The 20,113-nt window shown below is 39.8% G+C and overlaps 1 protein-coding gene across 1 annotated transcript; it reads right to left on the reverse strand.

Annotated features, from left to right (window-relative positions):
• Positions 1-730: 730 nt before the first annotated feature.
• On the reverse strand, positions 731-19,226 carry LOC311270449 (solute carrier family 24 member 2). Its single transcript, XM_084375311.1, has 11 exons — positions 19,093-19,226; positions 16,328-17,462; positions 8,621-8,653; positions 7,483-7,600; positions 7,210-7,293; positions 6,060-6,098; positions 5,831-5,910; positions 5,556-5,690; positions 4,762-4,851; positions 3,053-3,219; positions 731-2,947 (listed from the first exon to the last, which is right to left on the reverse strand). The coding sequence occupies exons 2-11, from the start codon at positions 17,249-17,251 to the stop codon at positions 2,698-2,700; spliced, it is 1,920 nt and encodes a 639-aa protein (XP_084231437.1). The 5' UTR covers positions 17,252-17,462; positions 19,093-19,226; the 3' UTR covers positions 731-2,697.
• Between the last annotated feature and the right edge of the window lie 887 nt (positions 19,227-20,113).

Genomic DNA, 20,113 nt, shown 5'->3' on the forward strand with positions numbered 1-20,113 from the left:
GTCTGGAGTCTGGGAAAAAAAGCTGTACCGAGGAGGACTATGATTACACACAGGTGTTTATATTCAAATCTTTTATACACAGAAACACACAATAAAACATTTTAACACTGCGATATGATGAATCGTTGGGATCAATTTTATAGAAATTCTTTTCATATTCATTTGGACACATTTTTTTTTACAATTTATGAAAAGATTTTTAAAAAATGAGAGGGTTTACATGGTGACACAAAAGTTGTTTTTTAACCCTTTTGGAGCGCTGTACTGATATTCCCATGGCTATCTAAAGAGGAAAATCAGATCCATTTGTCTCAAAAAGAAAAATATCTATGTTAAACAGACACCCAAATTCAGATTTAAATCTGAGTATAACTGAATGTTTTTGGGAAACAAATATGTAAAAAAAAAGAAAAGAAAAAAAAGCATGTTTGTCTTGTTATAAGGATGTACTGTAACGACCCTGTAAGAAATACAAAGCAGGGGCGGATGTTATGTCTAGAATACTTTTATTGAGCATTTATCCAACACTGACGGAGCATGTTGAACATTGCTGGGAGAATAAAATATGAGAAATCACCCACATTCAGTTCTACTTCACATATCTGACATAGAAAGCAGGCAACATAATGAATATCAGTGACTGATAAATAATGATGTGCGCCGGAGCCAGCATGACGGCGGTTCAACAGGTAGATTCAACTGATGCAGACGACACTGATGGCATATTTGGTGGCACAGTGAGGCCCCAAATGATCTGCCTCTAATCAAAGTATGTTTCCTCTGCCTGTTTAAGGGGCAGTTTGACTTTGCTCATAAAAACTTTAAAAACCCCTTTAAAAAAAAAAAAGAACAAGCACCTACCTTTTGCAGAATCAATGAGAGCAAATGCAATAACGGTAACATAAACAGGTTTTTAGAGTTACAGACGTCTTTATTGTGATATACTTTAATTGTTGAATCTTATTGCAATCTCTTAAGAATATTTGCATTAATTTAGTTCATGGAAACAGACACTTTTTTCACTTCTCGTTTGAATGGAAGCATGTTCACATTCTACAACAGCAGGACTAGTGATATGACTTCGGGATTAGAGGAAAACAAAATTGCCGAAATACACAACTATCAGAAACTGAAACTTTTCAACAGTCCCTGTTTTGTTAAAGATTGAACATATGGGCCTACTTGATGTTTCTTTTCACAGTTTCATCCTGAGATTCAACCCTTTATGTCACACACTGAACACAGGGGAGTAGTATGTGAACATGACAACAACGGCCTGATGTCAGACCTGTTTCGTCTGAAACAATACGAAAGGCCTGCGGCAGTGGAGAGTGAGGAAATAATGTCCATGACAAAAAGTTGCTACCACTTGCATTCATAAATATACATATATATGTTTTACAGTACATGAGTTGTTTCACATGAAAACATTACAGAAGAAACCCGGTGATTACTGATCCTTTCTTATAAATACATAATTGGGGGAAGAAAAAAAACCACAACTGAGAACGCTAACCTTTAGTCCACCACTTGTTGTCCATACTGCATCATCTACTGGGCAATCTGACATTGAACTGTTTATTACATTTCCATTCAAAAATCGTCCAGGATAAATAAATCTCTCTAAAGTGGTGCATGTCAAGGCAGATGGAACAGAAGAAGTCACTCTGAAGCTTATCATATGAAAAATCAAAATGAGATAGATATAAGCAGAAGTATTGAGCATGACAACACTTTAGCCAATTTAATCAGTGTCCATCCTATCTGTTCACACTCTAATGTAACTATTTAGCACTTAATGTATCCTATTACAGATATCCAGGACTAGGATTTAAAGGTCCTATATGTAAGAAAAGTTGACCTGCCATCCCAAAGCGTCAGTATTTGACGAGTTGGGAATGAGACTCCAAAATCAACTTTTCTTAGACATAGGACTTTTAAAGTATGAATTTCTTCCTAATATGTCCTCAAATGCAGTGTACATTTTCTGAGGATACAATAAAGTTCTTAACAGTGGATATTTCCCTCGTCGATGACTTTGCGTAACCATATAGGTGGTGGGATGGACACAGTTCAAATCTAAGGGTATATTTAGCAGCTATCACGCTTCTTTTCTTGTTTTTATTCCATGACATACAGAATCTCTCCAGAGCTTCGCTGCCCTTAAAAAACAACACAAAAGTCTCTTTGAGCATCCATATTCAGTTCATACGCTTCACTTGGCTGCTTGCGTGAGGAGCGGAAGTGCTTCTTTATACTGCCGCACAGTCCTTTAGCTGAAAAACAAAAACAAAAAGCAAAACAAGAATCTCTCTGGTGATCTTCAATTGAAGTTTCCATCCTGGGTGGCGTTTCAGCAGGTTTCAACCAGTAGCGGCTACAGATTGTAGTCATATGGTACAGGAGTCCCTCCGATCGGGTAGCAATATGACGCACTGGGTTGTGTGACACTGCTGGAGGGGCTGGAGAGCTTTTCGCAGCGTTGATTTACGACAGTGCCTCTGCCTAAGTGGCATTCACAACCTGTGTTTGTGTGTGTGGTTTGTTCACATGATAGTGAGTGTGTGCAGTCGTCTACTGTGTGTGTACGTGTGACAGATAAGAGACAGTTTGAGTCCGTGCGAGCATGTTTTTCCACTCCTAAAGTAAATCGTCGCTCACGTGAGTTCGGTTCTGCTTTCCGGGAGCAACTCTTTCTCAGACGGTGACCGGGCAGATGATGATTTTGTCCTCCAGCATGACACTGACGATGAGGAAGACGAAGTAGAGCAGGAACATGAGCAAGCCCAGGAACTTGCTCATTCTCCACTTGCAAGCCGCAATGGATATGATGACGAAGAGGAGCATGAGGAAGAGCAGGACGATGGCGCAGAACAGGCCGTTGCTGCTCACCTGTACCGGACTGAAGTCGTTGAGGATATTGTAGACGAGCCAGGGGAAGGGCAGACTGGAGGAAGCACCACAGAAAAGAGTTGTTTAGGTTATTTCTGAGCCTGAGCTCTCATTCAGAAGTTGTTTGTACACTTGTTTTTTTGTTGTTTGCAGAACTCACCCCACAGTGATATCAAAGATGTTGGAGCCCACAGAGCTGGACACGGCCATGTCACCGAGACCTTTTCGTGCCACAATCACACTGGTGATGAGGTCAGGGATTGAAGTGCCAGCTGCTAATATGGTCAGACCCATTATCTCTTCTGTGATCCAGAAGGTTTCTCCAACCTGAAAGGAGGAATAAGGTGCTTCATGTTGCAGCTGCACACTTTAGAAACGCAAGAAACTTAAATTATTCTTTTTATTGGTCCAAACATTCTTTCTGGCTTTGCTTTAGGAATTGTTTTGACGTCATGATTTTTTAAACAAGGTTTTCAGTTATTTAAGTCCAAATATACAAACACATGAGATCAAACCTGAGAGGTAGATCTGACGTCATAATGAGTAGAATGGCTGACAGACAAAGTTTTAGTGAAGTACAGGACAGGAAGCGGTAACTGACATCAAAACATCAATAATAGACGGAAAGTTTAAAGTAAACTTCAGTTAATAGTTATTTCCTTGTCAGCAAACACTGAAATATTTTATAAACCACTTATTAAGGAATTGTAACAGTTTATGAACATCAGTTACAACTTTATAATCGCCATCCGTATAATGTTCATAGATGAACTACACAGTGTGTATCTATCATTAACACGTTAGTATTAGTATCATAAACATCAGTTGCAACTTAACAAAAAGAAAAGTGCTTAATAAATGGTTTATTAAGCATTTCATTGATAGAAGTGAAATAACTATTAACTAAGTTTCAGTTTAATTAACTATAAATTAACCATTCATGAATGATGGTTATAATAAAGTGTAACCATGCAACCTTATAATAACTTTTGACAAAATGTGTCTTTTTTTAATCTTCAACTAAATATAAGTTTATTCCAGCCTTCAGCAGAGACAGGAAGTGAACAACAGTCCCGTCTAGGGCTGCAAGAATCAGTCGATTAGTCCATTAATCATATACGATCCACCATAACGATGAATCAACTTAAGGATAAATCTATCAATAGAAAATTAGTTGCCAAGTATTTTGATAATTAGGTGTTTTTCTTTGTCATTGATGACAGTAGATGAAGGGTCTTTGGGTTTTGGACTGTTGGTTGGACAAAGGAAGCAAATTGAAGACGTCACTTAGGGCTCTCGCAAATTGTGCTGAGCATTTTTTTCGTAATCTTTTGACATTTTATAAACCAAATGTTTAATCAGTCAATGATAAAAATAATCAGCAGATGAATCTATAATGAAAATGATCGTTAGTTGCAGCCCCAATGATATGGCTCATAATAGCTCAGAGCTTTTTCTTTTACGCTCCACTTTGTTTGATACAGCGCTTTAAAAGGGAGGTGTACAGTAATGGTGATTAGTCATCATCACACACACTTTTTATCTTATTTGATTTATGATCCACCACTTCAAGTAAAACTTTTGCACCTACGGGTGCTTCTCCTGAGTGACCTTGCACACATGCACTCCTGCTTCATGTCTGTCTTTGCATTTGCACTGTTAAAATAGAGCGTTACAGGTTGATCTGGCTGTGGATCAAGGCAGATTAGTTGGGATTAGCTGCTTAGGTCACATATTCAACACCCTGACTGCTGCACTCTCAGAAGAAAGGCCTCAGAAATAGAACAGAGAAGACAACAGAATCGGACTGTGACAAATAGAGAAAACTAGTGTGTGTGTGTGTGTGTGTGTGTGTGTGTGTGTGAGTACCTGGTGAGCCCACCACACCATCAGGTAGGAGAAGAAAGCAATCCAGGAAATGGCGCCGAGGAAAGTGACGGGGAAGAACCTTGCTGAAGACTAAAAAAAACACGCAATAAAAACATAATTTAGTTTTCGTCCACTCAGTCAAACAATCACTCAATCAAACTCTGGTCTAGGTTCAGCCAAGAACCTGATACATCTATCTGATATCTGATACATCACTTAAGGTCGTCAATATACAATACAGTTTTTAATTTAGAAAAACAAAAACAAAACAAGACTGGAACCTGCTCTTACGGCCAAAATTATTAGGCAGGCCAAAAACCAGAGACATACTTAAAGGGTAACTCCACCAATTTTACACAAGATGCATGTAATCTGATAAATTGCCTCTAGTGATGTCACTCAGGGGCTAAGTTGCATTGTGGGTAATGTAGGCTCTCCACTGGTGGAGCATTGGAGTCCTTGTTGGACTCATTATGGACAGTTTAAAAACAAATGATACAGCAGAACTAAAGCCTACATTACCCATGATGCAACTGAACCACTACGTGACATCACTGGAAGCAATTGATCAAATCACATGCAGCTTCCTCTGGCGCCACAAAATGCTCTGTACTGCTAATGTGTAAAGTGTTGAAGTAACCCTTTAATCTAAGTTATTTCAAGTTTTCTCATGCTTCAAAAAGTGGTTAAAAAAATAGTAGTACAACAAGCCTGTTTTTTCAATTATCATCAGTTGAGAAAGTGATGTGTGTGTGTGTGTGTGTGTGTGTGTGTGTGTGTGTGTGTATTGTCACCTCTCTCCTGACGTCAGGCAGCGTGAGCCACAGTGGGAAGACGATGGGCAGGATGACGAGGTAGGTGATCTGTTTCCGGATGGTGTCGGGCCAGGCAAGGCTCAGAGGCTGGTCTTCATCCTCCTCTTCCTCTCCCTGAGGAGGCGTTGCATTACTTTACATCAACTCTATATTCTCATATCAATATTTAGACATTTCCCATCATAGTAATGCTGTGTATCACTGAGTTAAACCTAACGCTGTCACAGAACTTTGTGGAAAGATGAAAGCCGTACCTCGTCTCCTCCCGCAACACCGTTCATGGGTGGCGTGACTTCCACGGCAACATTTGAACTGTTGGGGATGTTTTTATCAGCTTGAGGAAAGAAAAAAAAAGAAGAGATGGAGTTAAAATAGAGTTTAAAAGACCTGTTCACAAAGTCAATATGAATTTGAAATGAAAAGTGCTGGTCTAATGACACTAAGTGGTCTAATGATACTAAGAAAAGAGCTGAAACTTAGTACAATTTTCTTTTCTTGGAGGTAGTATCGAGGAGAGGGCTCCTATGTTGAGAAACAAAATATGCTTGTTAATTTTCCGAAGTCATCCTCACAGCTGCAACAGAGCATCACATGGAGGCCTTCTTTAGCCTACTCAAATGACGGATTCACTGACAAATCAACCAGTTAGCTGATACATAAACTGACATTTGTAGTTCCTGATTTAAGTAAGAAATTGCCAGAACACATTTAAATATGATATATCTGATAACATATAAATTAATCGACAACTTGCAGATAATACTTTTATAAATAAATGACAAATATTATAAAAAGTAAAGGAAGGTAAGGGATAACTTTAGCTTTGACAGCTTTTGTAACATCCAGGTAATAACTGTGTATGCTTTAAAATACAAAACACAGTCTTCTCATTATAGCAAGTTTTATTTCAGTTTGTTCTTAATTCTATTATTTGATTCACTTCTCCAACCTGTCAACCCAATCGCCAGAATAAATGTTTTTATTTAATTTTTTTTAATTGATTGTACTATTTTTAATCCCACAAGGGGAAATTTTACATTCCTGCAAACCATGGATATGTTGAAACCTCACATTTTTACATTTACATTTACATTTTCAACTTTATGCCCATGTAGGCACAAAAACTACTTGGTTAAAGTTAGGAAAAGATCGTGTTTTGGCTTAAAAAACATGCTTTGGTCGCCACAAACGGCTGGAAAATGTATGGAATAGGTTTGTTGAAACGGGAAGTGAATGGTAGTCTCGTGCCTAGCTGTCATGCCACCATCACAATCCCCTCCTCCTCCTGACATGAAGGTCAGCTCATAAACATGTAATAAGTACGTGACGATATATATTGTAGAAATGTTGATATGATACGTATGAAATGTACAAATGTGAACATATCCTCGGTCTGCACAGAAATACAATACCAACATTTCTGCTGGTGACTGGGCAGAACCTATCCATCACCTATGTAGTCATTTTTGGTGAACATATTTATCACTTCATGTATTTTTTTGACCCGTTTGTATTAAAATAGCGACAGGTCTTAATTGATTAATGATTTGATAATTGATGTCACTTGATTTATCAGTTGATTTGTTGATGGCACAAATGAACCCCCACAGTTTCACACATCACCGCTACTCACCTACGCCGTTGGCATTCGCAGCCTCCTCTTTACACTTGTGCTTGGCCATTTTGTGAAGGATCGACGCCTTCTCTTTGAAACGTCCTAAAACAGAGAAAGCTCAGTCAGCCCAACATGTTTGACCAAAAACGTGTCAATAATTATCATGTAAATGTTAACCATAACAAGAAACACACGATCTAACTCAATTCAGAAGAATGAAATGTATGTAACTGTTTGTGCTTATTTCACTAGATCTTGTTTAGTTTGAGTGTGTGTCTGTGTGTGTTTTACTCATGCCTTCATCACTGAGGGGGTCCAGGGTGTGGATCATGAGCTGGAAGATGCTGTTTCTCATCAGTGAGTTGTGTAGAGAGGCACAGCTGCCTTCCCTCTGCAGCCTGGGTTTGGCCTACGAATGTACAAACACAGATACAGAACATTTTACAATAATGAATATAGAAAAAATGCATTTGGCGTTCGTCACAATCTGCTGCTCAGTCCCCTTTTTAAACAATATCTCATCCGCAGCCTTGGTCCCTGTCTTCCAACCTGTAGACATCAAGTTGTCCACCAGATCCTCGCACTTTCCCTCCTTTACTCATCACCTGACTGCCCTAACCATCCACACATCTGCTCCCACTTCTCATCGCCCCTGCAGTAACCTCCCTCCTCCCCTCTATCTGCATCATTCTCCTCTACATATCCAAGATCACGTCCTTCAATTAATTTATTCTTCATATTCTTCATATTGTGGTTCTCCAGCCTGTATCTGTATCCTGTTTGCCTGAAGCTTGTATCTTGAACCTGTTTCTGCCTGCCTCGCCTGCATGTCAGACATTTTGCCCGGACTTCCTGAATTCCTGCTTCTTTATTGGATTTCTCAGCCTGTGTTGGATGGCTCCTCTGGTTTTGACTGTTGGCTTCCTCACCATCATCCAATACAGAAGCCTTTATATCTCATTTTGTTTTTTAAAAGACTAAACTCCACCAGATCTGCCTCCTGTCTCTTCATTTAGGTCCTCTGTACTCCTGTTAGCCTTCTAAAACCAGCCGTGACATTATTCATCACTTGTCAAATGTCAAGCATATATTGACATATACTGAAAAAAATAATGCAATATTATATATATATATTTCAAATGTATTTAAATATATTGAAGTCCACATATATTTAGCAATACATGCCAGTATCTGCATCTGCATCTTCTCTCCATGTACGTGGAGGATATATAACTATAAACCCATTTTTTGTAAATATGGCTGACTTTGGTGCATACAGCATACTATATATGTTTATATATTTTTTATTCATATATATATATATATATATATATATATATATATATACTGTAAATATATGCATGCACATAAACAGCTTTCTTATAACATGACCAGACTCTGCAAGTTTACAAATGCACAACAAACTCACCATCAGCTTGTTCTCATCATCTGGTGCATTTACCTTTAAGGAAAAACAGAGAGAAAACATAATATATATACACAATATATTACATATACAGACACATGCAGGGTGTGGACACAATAACACAAACACATGTACTACATGCAATCCACTACATTAGACCTGTAGTATGTATTACATAATTTCGCAATATTCAAGATCTGTCGGACTGCGCGGTGTTGTTAGATTTTATAACTACAATGGTGAGGAACACAATGTTCAAACTGAAAATGTCTTCAACCCCTTGCAGCCTGTTTACTCAGAAAACCAATGAGCTATGAAAACACACATGAACTCCGAAAGCAGTGATACAGGTTTTATTTGATCTGAGTGTTAGGAACAGTAGGAAAGATGGCATGAGCCCCATTTAACCCATGAAGAAGAACGAGAGGAAAATAGAACACACACACACACACACACACACACACACACACACACACACACACACACACACACACACTGTTCAAGATTCTTCAAAACTTGGTGCTTCTAAAGTTGTTTCCACTTGTTTTGAGCAGAACCATTGTAATAATTGATGATGGATGGCACTGCATAAGGCACAACAACCTGCAGAAGATGACACCCCCACTTCAGTTCATACTTCAGATCAAGGAAAACCTGCTTTTTTTTCCTTTTTTCAGCTGGGAGCCAACAACTTGTGTTCCAATCCAATTTATTATCGGTGAAAACGCTCTGAAAGGTTTCTACGTAGGGAGACGAACAGGAACATAAAAAGGGCAACAGTGGGAGTGAACCAGTGCGGAGGTTTGGGGTCTTGTTCCAACATGAAGACTACAAGGGAGGACGAACACTGATCTCAACCCCAGCCATTTCTTCAGAGGACATATACAGCACAGCTGTGTCACCACATACTGTACAGAAATACACACACAGTCCAGCGGCTGGGGCAGATAAGGGACTGTGGTGGTGGTGGTGTGTGAAAATACGGAGCAGTGGGGAGGGTTTAGTGTGGGAATCAGGGGTTTGGAGATGCTCAAGACAACAGATAGAAGCATAAAGGTTGATTATATATATTATATAATATATATAATATATAATATTATATATATTACATACATGTGTAGATATATTTATACATATAAATATATATGTGTAAATATGTATATTATTATACCTTGTGAAACATATTACCCTCGACTCGTACTCGTACTATATGAACTAGTAACTGGTGTCTGTAGCTCTGCAGTACAGGAGGCATAAATCATACTATGATGTTCTGCCCTGGGAAAAGTTCTCATAATGCTCCAAGAAGCACAGCAAGAAGCTGTTCCTGAATGTTTAGATGGCATAAATCAGAGGCTCCATGAAAACTGGACTGGAAAAAATATAAGAGCTTCATTAGAAGTTTTATTTTTTACTTCATTTCTAACCAAATTAAGTATCATATTTGTTAGGTCAGTTGAGAACTCTGAGGAGTCAGGACACAATAAAATCAAGGAGCAAAAAAACACTGACTTTTGATATAACCAATGAGGTTTTATGCATATTAAAGGGTTCAAGAAGATCCTATCAAGCTTTTGTAATTCAGAAAGGAAATGAATTAAACTCCAAAGCAATCAATAACACAACATTTTCTTTGTCGACCTGCTCAAGAGCTGCTCAAGACCGCAGATGCATTGTTCATCACAGGTTTGTATGAACATTTACAACTATTCAAATTAAGAAAAACTCACTCAGTCACTGACTTACTCACTCACCAGCCCTGTGTACACTATGCTGCGTATTTAATCAGTAGAAATGATGGATGCAGATGAATACGGTAAGTAAAGGAATTGCAATGGCACCACTTCGTCTGAGGTAAATTCTCCTTGTATGCTTCATCTTTATGTGAGTACAACTGTCCCACAACGACTGCAGACGATCCCCAGCACCACGCAGAGGGGTGGAGGGTTTTGTTGTTGACACGTTTTCATGATGGAGGCCTCAGAGTTTGAGCACATAATCCCTTTAGCTTGCATCTGACAACACCTGCTGCTGTTAGTGCTTTTCTTCATGTTTATAAGGGGTATCACTCCTTTAGACTTGTTTACATGTTTGTTCAATCCATTTTTATTTTAGTAGGTATTAAAAGCTTAAGTTGCAGGATGATCCCCTGAATGAAGTTGAGGTGATGGTGCTAGTTTGCATACTGTAAGATTCACCTCAACTCATTACAATCAGCTCAAACACAGGATAGCATTTCCCATTTATCATATATCATCATTTTTTCACATCTTACATAAAGCTGAAGCTAAAGCTTTTTTTCACTTTAGATAAAGCAATTTCATGTTGCTGCTTTTTGATATATTCATTTTTTATAGAAATGACTTGAATATAAATTCATAGAGATATATCAAATGTAAGGTTGACAAACAACATAAAAAGAAGAAGAAGCTGCGGACACCTGTCTGTATCCATGTGATTGCTGCACTTGCCCTCTGCTCTGGTGGCAGAGGCCAGCTTGGAATTAGTTCATGTTGTTTAGTGCTCACATGGCTCCTCGTGAGAGCTGCCTGATGACAAAAGACACTTATAACCTGCTGCAGGATCTGCTGCGACTGGACTCTAATGATGCCCTTAATGTGGAAATCCATTTAAGGTCGTTTTCATGTTTAAAGTTATACATCCCTCAGTCTCCTGAATCTATTTAAAGCTTTACTTAAAATACTTTTTTCAATTCTTGGAAAGGTAACTGGACATGTAATCTTACTAGAGTCAGTAGCCTTATTCTTCCACAGTATATTGAGATAAATGTTGTATTTTGACTTTGTAACTTGCCCTTATTTAACTCAGCTCTCACCTCCACTCTGATGAATGAATCACAAATCCATTCCAGGCAGTTTTAGTCATTTAAACCTGAACATCCTTCAGTACCTAATTTTAATTTTGTTTGTCATTCTGGCAGGTTGCAAGAAAAAAAAAAAAAAATCAAATATAGTATCCAGACAGTATAACTCATCTATAACTGCTACATTAGACAGGTCTGAGGAGAACTGACACATAATAAGATGTCATTTTTACTCTTAAAGAACAACAGATAACATTTTTCAAGATGCCTTGTTAAGAACATTATGTCATTTACAACAATTTATGATTTGATAGACATCATAACTCATATACAGATTGGATTATCGATATGAAGAAAAAAGTGTTTTGCCACTGCACTGCTCATATCCGCTCTATATACAATTTGCCTCCATTATGAAGCATTAAGATGTCATTTCCATCTCATTATTGCCTGAGCTCAATATTTGATGCAGTTTTAGAGAATTAGTGAGCTCAGCTTCATCTCATTGGCTGACAGTGTACATCTCTTTTCACTGACTGATAATTTGATCTACATCAAACTTTCTCTTTTTGGTAAACTTGCAAATAATCATCAAAATCTGTCCAGGCTTGTGCAATGCTATAACATAGAGTTTTTTAACATGCAAAGGTGATCTGTTTATGATAGTAGTAGTAGAAGAAGAAGAAGAAGAAGAAGAAGAGAGATTGACTGAGCTGCTGTTCCACTTCAGTGGTCTCATCCCCGGTCCAGACACTGGAAGACTCAAAATCCTAAAGATTGCAGGAAACTTTGCCTTCATCCCAATTATCATCATCACTGTCATCAGTGAGGCACTATTAGATCACCATCTCTCTCTCTCTCTCTCTCTCTCTCTGTCCAGGATCCACCTGACTGTCCGAGCTGTGGGACTTAGCCAGGATTAATCGGCAGAGATCACCCCTTTTAGACTGGTGATTTTCAAGCCTGCATGTGAGGTCCTGCAGCAACCTTCACAGGTCACCACGCTGTCAAAACAGTTCTCTCTCATCTGTCAGCAAAACCCAGCTATCTTTTTTTACACAAAATGTATCAGATCATTTACAGCTGCACAAACTTTAGATTACACTGCAGTGCCTTTCTCACGAAGCACCTCAACAGTTATTTCACTGAACAGCTGCTGCGTTTTGATCATGATCACAGTGATCTGAAATGATAAAGTCAGGCCTGCTGTGTAACTGAAGCAAACAGCTGCATGTGTAAAATCGATCAGTAAAGCATTGTGCTGACCCCAGAGCGGACTGTGTGAGGAAAAGAGTCACTATTGTTAAATAAAAGAAGGTTCAATCATTTCAGCTGTGATAAGCTCGATAAATATCCACACTCTGGGACATGAATATTAGAAACCTTCACCCCGTGTGCGACCATAGAACTATAATTATAACATTTGACAAGTAATAACTGCAAATAACTCTTCAGTTTAATAGTTTGTGAGGTTACAGATGCACAGCACTGCTGCATTATGATCCAGGTCTGATATCAACGATTGCAAGGAGAATTTTAACATTTCATGAAGGCTCTGCAGAGACAGAGTGACACTGTGCAGGGCTGTATGTTTGCTGTCGTCACTACAGGTAAGCAGTTGATAAGGGGATCAGAGAGGATTGTCGTCTTTAGTGCCATCACTTAGCAAACCTGCAGATCTTCTCTTGCTCAACATGGACACTGTAGGCACTGTATCTGCAGTGCAAAACCACCTAAAACAGGCACTCAACTATGCACAATATAAAAGCAACACCACGCTGTGAGGACGACTGCAGGCTGTGGAAGTAACAAAGTTTTTTTCTCGCAGTGATCTGATGATTCCTGCTCCCACAAGGAGCATCTGACTATTATTAGCGGCTCTAATGGGATTGGAGGGCATTAACCCGAGGGATTATTAAGCAGCTACCGACACATGAGGGCAAGGCAGTTGGACATAAAGTGCCCGAGAGACAGAAAGAGAAAAGCTGTTCTTGGGTTGAGGTGAGACAGCCGGGGGAACAGCTGATTCCCAGAAGGGCACAAATGTCAAACAGAGCTTCTGCAACAACACTGACAGGAACATTGGATGATGAGTGGCCAAATACACTGCATGTGCTCACAGGTTTAAAATAAAAACATAAAATATACAATAATGGATCACATGAAAGATAAAATAGATAGTTCAGGTGATAGACGTGTCTAAGATGGGAAGAAAACAAGCGTTTGTATAAGTGATTGCTTTATAAAACTACAAAACTACCAAATAAAAGCAAGTCATGCTTCCTGGGAAGCAGTTATTATTATTGTTTACAATTAGCATTTAAGGGGAGGAGCTTTAAAGCAGATACGACTGGTGATCATGAGCTCATCTGTTGCCTCAAACGTGAGAACTTCTCCTGGCCTGGATCACTACCATAAAAATAGCTGCCTCCTTCTATCAAGTGTTTTCAGCCACTATTGCGTCTCAACAGTTTCTTATGAATACATATTTTATTTGCCTAGAATGAACTTTAAATGTACATAATCTCATGTTTCATAATGTCTCCAAAAACGTGCAGCAGTGCGCTGTATACGCCCCTGAAGAACTGGTGATGGGTGCTGTCGGTCTAGGCTACGGGCAAGCTGCTCTAAGTACAGTAGTTTTAGTATTTGTCACCTGAGCGCCGTATGTGATTACAACATCAGAGAGCAACAGATCTGACTCCAACTGCACACACAGACAGAACAAAAGACGGAGAGACAAATGTGAAAAACAAAATAACTTCTTTGTGTATGTGTGTGTGTTGAATCATCATGTCCACTCTGTCTTGAATCTAGTATTCATGCAGCATCATACTCTACATAAGCTTCATAAACAAAGAAGCAACAAGCACAATGAGCACTCCAAGCTAATCTTCATGTCCCAGCTGACATGAAGTGATTGGTTTAATCGCTGTGAAGTGATTGCTATTGTGAGTGTTTTTTCATGGGGTCAACACTGAGTATGAGTCACACTGTGCAAGAGCCTTTCCGAGGAAAAGAGAAATACTTTTTAATGTTCTATAATTTCTTATTATTATGGGATCTTTGTGTAATCCATATTACGGACGCTGAGAAATGGAGAACAAATGGCACTACTCCGGTGTCGAGAGACCTCTTTATACCATTGTCAGGACAAAGAAGTGGGGAGCTAAAGGAGGGCGCGTGCTGATGAAGTTGAAGAGATGCTACAAAGATTTCTGGACTAATTTTGCTGTTTCTTCTGCTTTCAATGTGATCATACAGGCTGCAGTCATCTCAAACGCCGTCCATTTGATGTCTGTTAACTGTCTACAATCTTGGGTATATTTTAAATATTTGTACATTACAACTCATTATGGAGCGACAACAAGCAAAATGTCTCAACTAAAAAAAACAAACATCTCAGTATAATCTGTCTAACTGGACTTCGAAAATGACCCACAAAAGACTCTGGAGTGACTTAATCCCAGCTGGAATTCAGAAATAAAGTTATGCGTATGATATTTTGCCATTTTGCATTGTTACTAACAATGTTCTGACTGGTTGGGGAGCAGTTTTCCATTGTACAAACTATAAGGAGTTTCCATTGTCAGTAGCAGAAATTGCATGAATAAAAGGTAAACAGCATTTTGTTGGAAGTTTTTTTTAAATGTATAATTTCAGGCTTGTTTAGTTTAGAGCGCTCAAAGGGCCTAGGTATGCTAAAAGAGTAGTATCAGTATAGATACAGCCTCTCAGAAGTGAATTGACTTGAATGGTAGATGGGAATAACGGTTCAAACTTGAGCAATACCCTATTTTGAAATACAGAAATCCTAAATTAAATCCATGGCAAATAAGCTATTATTTAACTTTCTAATGTGTTCTATTGTGAAATGTCTTTGTATTTTATTCTAGTTGAACATTTTGTGGACCAGCTTTGTTACATCAGTCCTATTCTGAGAGCATCACTGGACCCTGGTCTGGACTTGGTTACTAAAAGTAGTGACTGAAGTAGAGGCCTAGACTTAGTCAGCACCAAGAGGCTGTCTCTGCGTCTGTCAGTGTCCGAGCTGCACAGGTGGCAGGTTAAGACAAATCTCTATATCCTTCCAGAGGGGTATTGAGGACGGTTTGGCTGCCTGACAGAGTGCTGTCTGTTCAGCACTCTGTTGTAACACCCTATCTCCTTCCTGTATCACACCGACTCAGATTCCCAGAACAGGACTGCTATACTCAAGCTGTGATCTCATTCAATGTGAAATACAAACAATTCTCAGAAAAGTCATCAGCAGATGCTCAGATTTTAACCAAGGGACACAAACAATCACAAAGACATCCACATCAGAGACTCATGTCAAGAATCACAGATGTTCACTCTTTGTTCTTTGACAGTCTGAATCTTTGTTGGATATTTTTTTTTTAACTTTTCTGAGATTTTCCCTTTATTTTCCTGCTCTCTGGCAACCTAAAACAAACACATAGAGAACTGGAAACCTCTTGATGGTTGTTTATGATGGTCCTTCAGCGGACGGAGGGTCAATCAGTGAATGAGAACACAAGGGTAAATGTACAGGTGGTACACTTACCCTAGTGTTCTCATTAGGACCCAAGATGGGGTGAAATATGGGTGCTTTTGAGTGTGAAGTGGAAAGAGTGGGGTGGATAACAAAAGAAATGGAATAGGGGAGGATGGATGGATGGATGAATGGATGGATTGATGGATTGATGAATGGATGGATGGATGGATGGATTGATGGATTGATGAATGGATGGATGGATGGATGAATGGATGGATGGATGGATGGATTGATGAATGGATGGATGGATGGATGGATGGATGGATGGATGAATGGATGGATGGATGGATGGATGGATGGATGGATGGATGGACAGGGTCAGGCTCACCTTTGGTGCAGTCTCCAGCTCGTCCACCTGGTTGCTGCCAAGGATGCCCTTTATGAAAAGTTCTACTTTGGCATTGAACTTCATGAATGTGACATAGCAGGTGTAGCACATCAGCAGGCTGATACTTTCCCCCAACGTGATTTGGTTATCCAGAAAGAAATAGATGAGCATGAGCAAGCCAATGATATAGAACGAGACGTCTCTGAACAGAGGCCACCAGGTGAGGTTCAGCACCTCTTTGGAGAACAGGGCGCACATCCCGATCACAAACAGGATGTTGAATACGGCAGAGCCCACGATGGTACCGATACCGACGTTACTGTGGGAGACGAACACTCCTATGACTGAGGTGAAGAGCTCTGGGGCTGAGCCACCTGCCGCCATGAAGGTGGCTCCTGCTACATCATCAGAGATCTCCAGCTTCTCTGTGATGACAGTGAGCGCAGGAACAAAGAACTCATCGCAGACAATGGCTAAGGCTATGAACATGTACAACATGCCAAACATATGAAACACCACATAGCCCTGGCGTCTGTCCTCCACGCTGAAGTAGTCTGTTGGGTAGTCACCGTGATTCATCTCTATATCAGATGATTTCATGGCCACCGGTGTGTCCTCCGCCGCTGCTGAGAGGTTGTGGTACTGTAGAAGAGTTCTTTGGGGCACTGCTGCCTCTGCTGAGCCCTCGTCGGTTGATTCCAGCTCCTTGGCCACCGTTGTGACCACTGACAAGGCACTCCATGAGCAGAATATGCTGACCGCCACCATACTGATGATGAATCCCAGAATCCGTCCAGGCCGCAGCTTTCTTCTGGCTCCCTGGTAGCGGTGCCTGGAGCAGCTGCTGTCAGGGCCTAGAAGAGGCGCAGAGCTGGAGGAAGCCATCGTGTCTCGACTCCTACGTATGGGTAGCATGAAATCCATGGTGTTTGGCGCAGGTTGTCAGGCAGAGTGGAAGTTTCAGGAATCCCCCCCAAAGCTGGGTTGGTGGTGCTGATGGCTGCAAGGGCGGGGTTTGACAGGCCGCGATGGTTTACCGTTTTGTGTGCATGCTGCTCCCGGGTCTAAACACAATGGACGCCCTGCAGTCTAATTCCTGGATCCAGCCCATTTAAAGGCTTCCTCATATTACTCACTGCAAGACAAAAAAGTGATAGTTTTACTGCAACAGTGCATATATGTTGATGAATATGTTGCCATCTTTCTAACTTTTTTCCACTCCTGGCCGCTCATGTATCAACATTGTGTAGAAAAGGTTCTAAATTCTGTTCGGGTCCATTTATAATCAGAAACGTCCCCAATTAACCATCCCCATCCTGATCCAAAGTCATGCAATACATATAGCAATATCTGTTTTGGGAAGCAGAAGCCACTCTGCACTCTAAACCAAGCAGATCAACCTGCTCTCTGAAAATAAGCTTGCATGTTTTGCTAAATCTTCCAGTCATGCAGGATTTTCAAATTCCTGTCACTGATGCCTTTTATATCTGTTTCTAACTAGACAAAATTACTAAGTGAGTAATTATTATTTAAAGAAAATATAGAAGATATGTGGATGTTGAGATTGTTTAATGCATGCTGTGACACTCACAGTTGTGTTTGCAGTTTCTCCCACTGGATTCTGTGCATAAGCACATCTGTGCGTATGCATTGTTGATAAATGTGGGCCCTGATATCCATCCACTTACAGGCCTTGCTGGCAGTAGTGCAAAGCAACTATAAGTACATTTACTGAAGTACTGTAGCTAGGTACAATTTTTAGACATATATATTTACCTGAGTAATTCTATTTCCTGCTGCTTTCTACTAGTCCTCCACTACATTATACCACAAAATGTAAATAACAACTGTCAGCCAAAGCCTGTGGGCCAAAGTTGGTCAGCTATATGGTTTGATTTGGCTGTCAGGTGTTTATAGTGAACAAATGTTCCTTGAATATTTAGGATTCCCAAATATTTTCCCAATCTAAGCACAACAGGCAGAGCACAGTTTGCGCACAAAGTCAGTGAATTTATGGAATTTGGGACCCGAGCACCATTTTGAATCTTGACAACACAAAAGCTGTATTGAACAACCAAGTCTCAGTTGTAGCGCACAAAGGGGAACTGTTAATGTGAACATAAAACAAATATATGTCAGAAATATATAACATATTTGAAAGTCTGAATTCTTTGGATCTGAACTTCTTTCCTTTTCCTGCAGGTGGGATTACAGTATGTGCTAAATTGCTGATGGCAGTTGATAGCTGTATTAATAGCAGCAATTCTGTTAACGCGCTGTGGCCCTCTTGACATTGTACTGAGAACCTGCAGTGAGATCTCTCCTTTAAGTGAAGACATTAGTGAAAGCTCATTAGGAAGCTATTTAATCCCTGAGAAGATATACTTAGATTAGCCTCAGGTGCTGCACTCCGATGCCACTGCACAAAGTCAAAAAGTAAGACACCAACAAAATGATTTGTGAATCTGAGTGACAAATAAAAACTGCTGAACATTAAACATTGTTGAGCACTGAAACAACTGCACTGGGACAAACTGCAATGTTGCACCTTCATCTCATTAGTCCTAAACAATGTCCAGTCTTCTACAACCTGCCATGCTACATCTACAAGTTATTATTGTAAAACATTCATTTAACAGCTTCAAGACCAACTGTGAACTCTGCAAGTAGCATTTAGGAACCAGGCTTGACTACATCAGGACATTGGAGCAGAGACACACCACAGCAACACACACAAAGCACAACATTTTATAATTTTCTCATACCACTCTTGGAAATCTCCCCTGCAGCAGGAAGCACTCCAGCACGTCCCGAGTTTCTGAGTGAATATTCCACTAAATTGAATCCCAAAGGGGGAGTTCCAGTGGGCTGAAGGTCCTGGCAGTAAATCCTCAGTGAGATTTTCTTCCCTCAGCCGAAGTGCAGCTCCAAGACAGCAGGTCAGAAGCCGAGGACCAAGGGCTCCTCCCTCCCTCTCAATGTTCCTCCCCTCTTTGACACTGCCTCCCTCCTTCCCTGCTTCACTACATCTTAACTTCTACCTTTACCCTCCTTGCCCTCTCTCTCTCCATGTTGCCATGTATCATTTTTTCCCATCCCCACGCCCAGGCAAATGTCTTACACAAGGAGCTTACATCTCGATGGGACTGAAGCCTATTGTACCATCAGATCGTAGTGCGGTTCTCAAAGCCCTTGAAAACGATCCCATAGCTCCGTGATGTAACACGCTGCAGCAGCTTTATAACTTTTAGATCAATGTGTCAAACTTGGATTGAAAAAAGACATTTCTACATTTTTTGTGAAAATCAACTTTAGTCATTCTGGCATGCTTTTGTTTACATTTATGGATACTTTTGCACAGATTTTCTCATTATATACATTTTCTTTCTGACTATGAATGTGTACTTTTTACGTTTTTTTGGAAAAAAAGAAAGTTTTTGCAAAATTGCAGTAGAGAACGTGAAGTTTGCACTGCACGTTTCAGTCACTCACAATATGTGTATATAACAATATAAATTAAAACATGTAATTGGCTTTGTGTGCAACATCTACTCTTAAGAGAGAATCCTGCATGTCTGATTTGTAACACAACATCAACTTATTGCAGGTATTATATGATATCAAATAGAGCCTGACTGATACTGGATTATTGAGGCTGATGCTTATACTGATATTGGAGAGTTAAAACAAATTACTGATATTGATATTAAGGCGGCTATTTTTCTATACACAGAATATATGCATAAACACATATGTGGGTACCAGAAACAAAAACTAAAATTTGCA

This window comes from Pagrus pagrus (genome assembly GCF_965226575.1).
Source record: "Pagrus pagrus genome assembly, chromosome: 2".
Classification (NCBI taxonomy): domain Eukaryota; kingdom Metazoa; phylum Chordata; class Actinopteri; order Spariformes; family Sparidae; genus Pagrus; species Pagrus pagrus.

Coding starts and splice junctions, on each gene's coding strand:
- LOC311270449 (XM_084375311.1), bottom strand. CDS start 17,251: ATGGATTTCATGCTACCCATACGTAGGAGTCGAGACACGATGGCTTCC. Junction 6,099..7,209: donor TGCGAATGCCAACGGCGTAG/GTGAGTAGCGGT, acceptor TTCTCAACATAG/GAGCCCTCTCCTCGATACTA. Junction 4,852..5,555: donor TGCCTGACGTCAGGAGAGAG/GTGACAATACAC, acceptor TGTTTTTTTTAG/TCTTCAGCAAGGTTCTTCCC.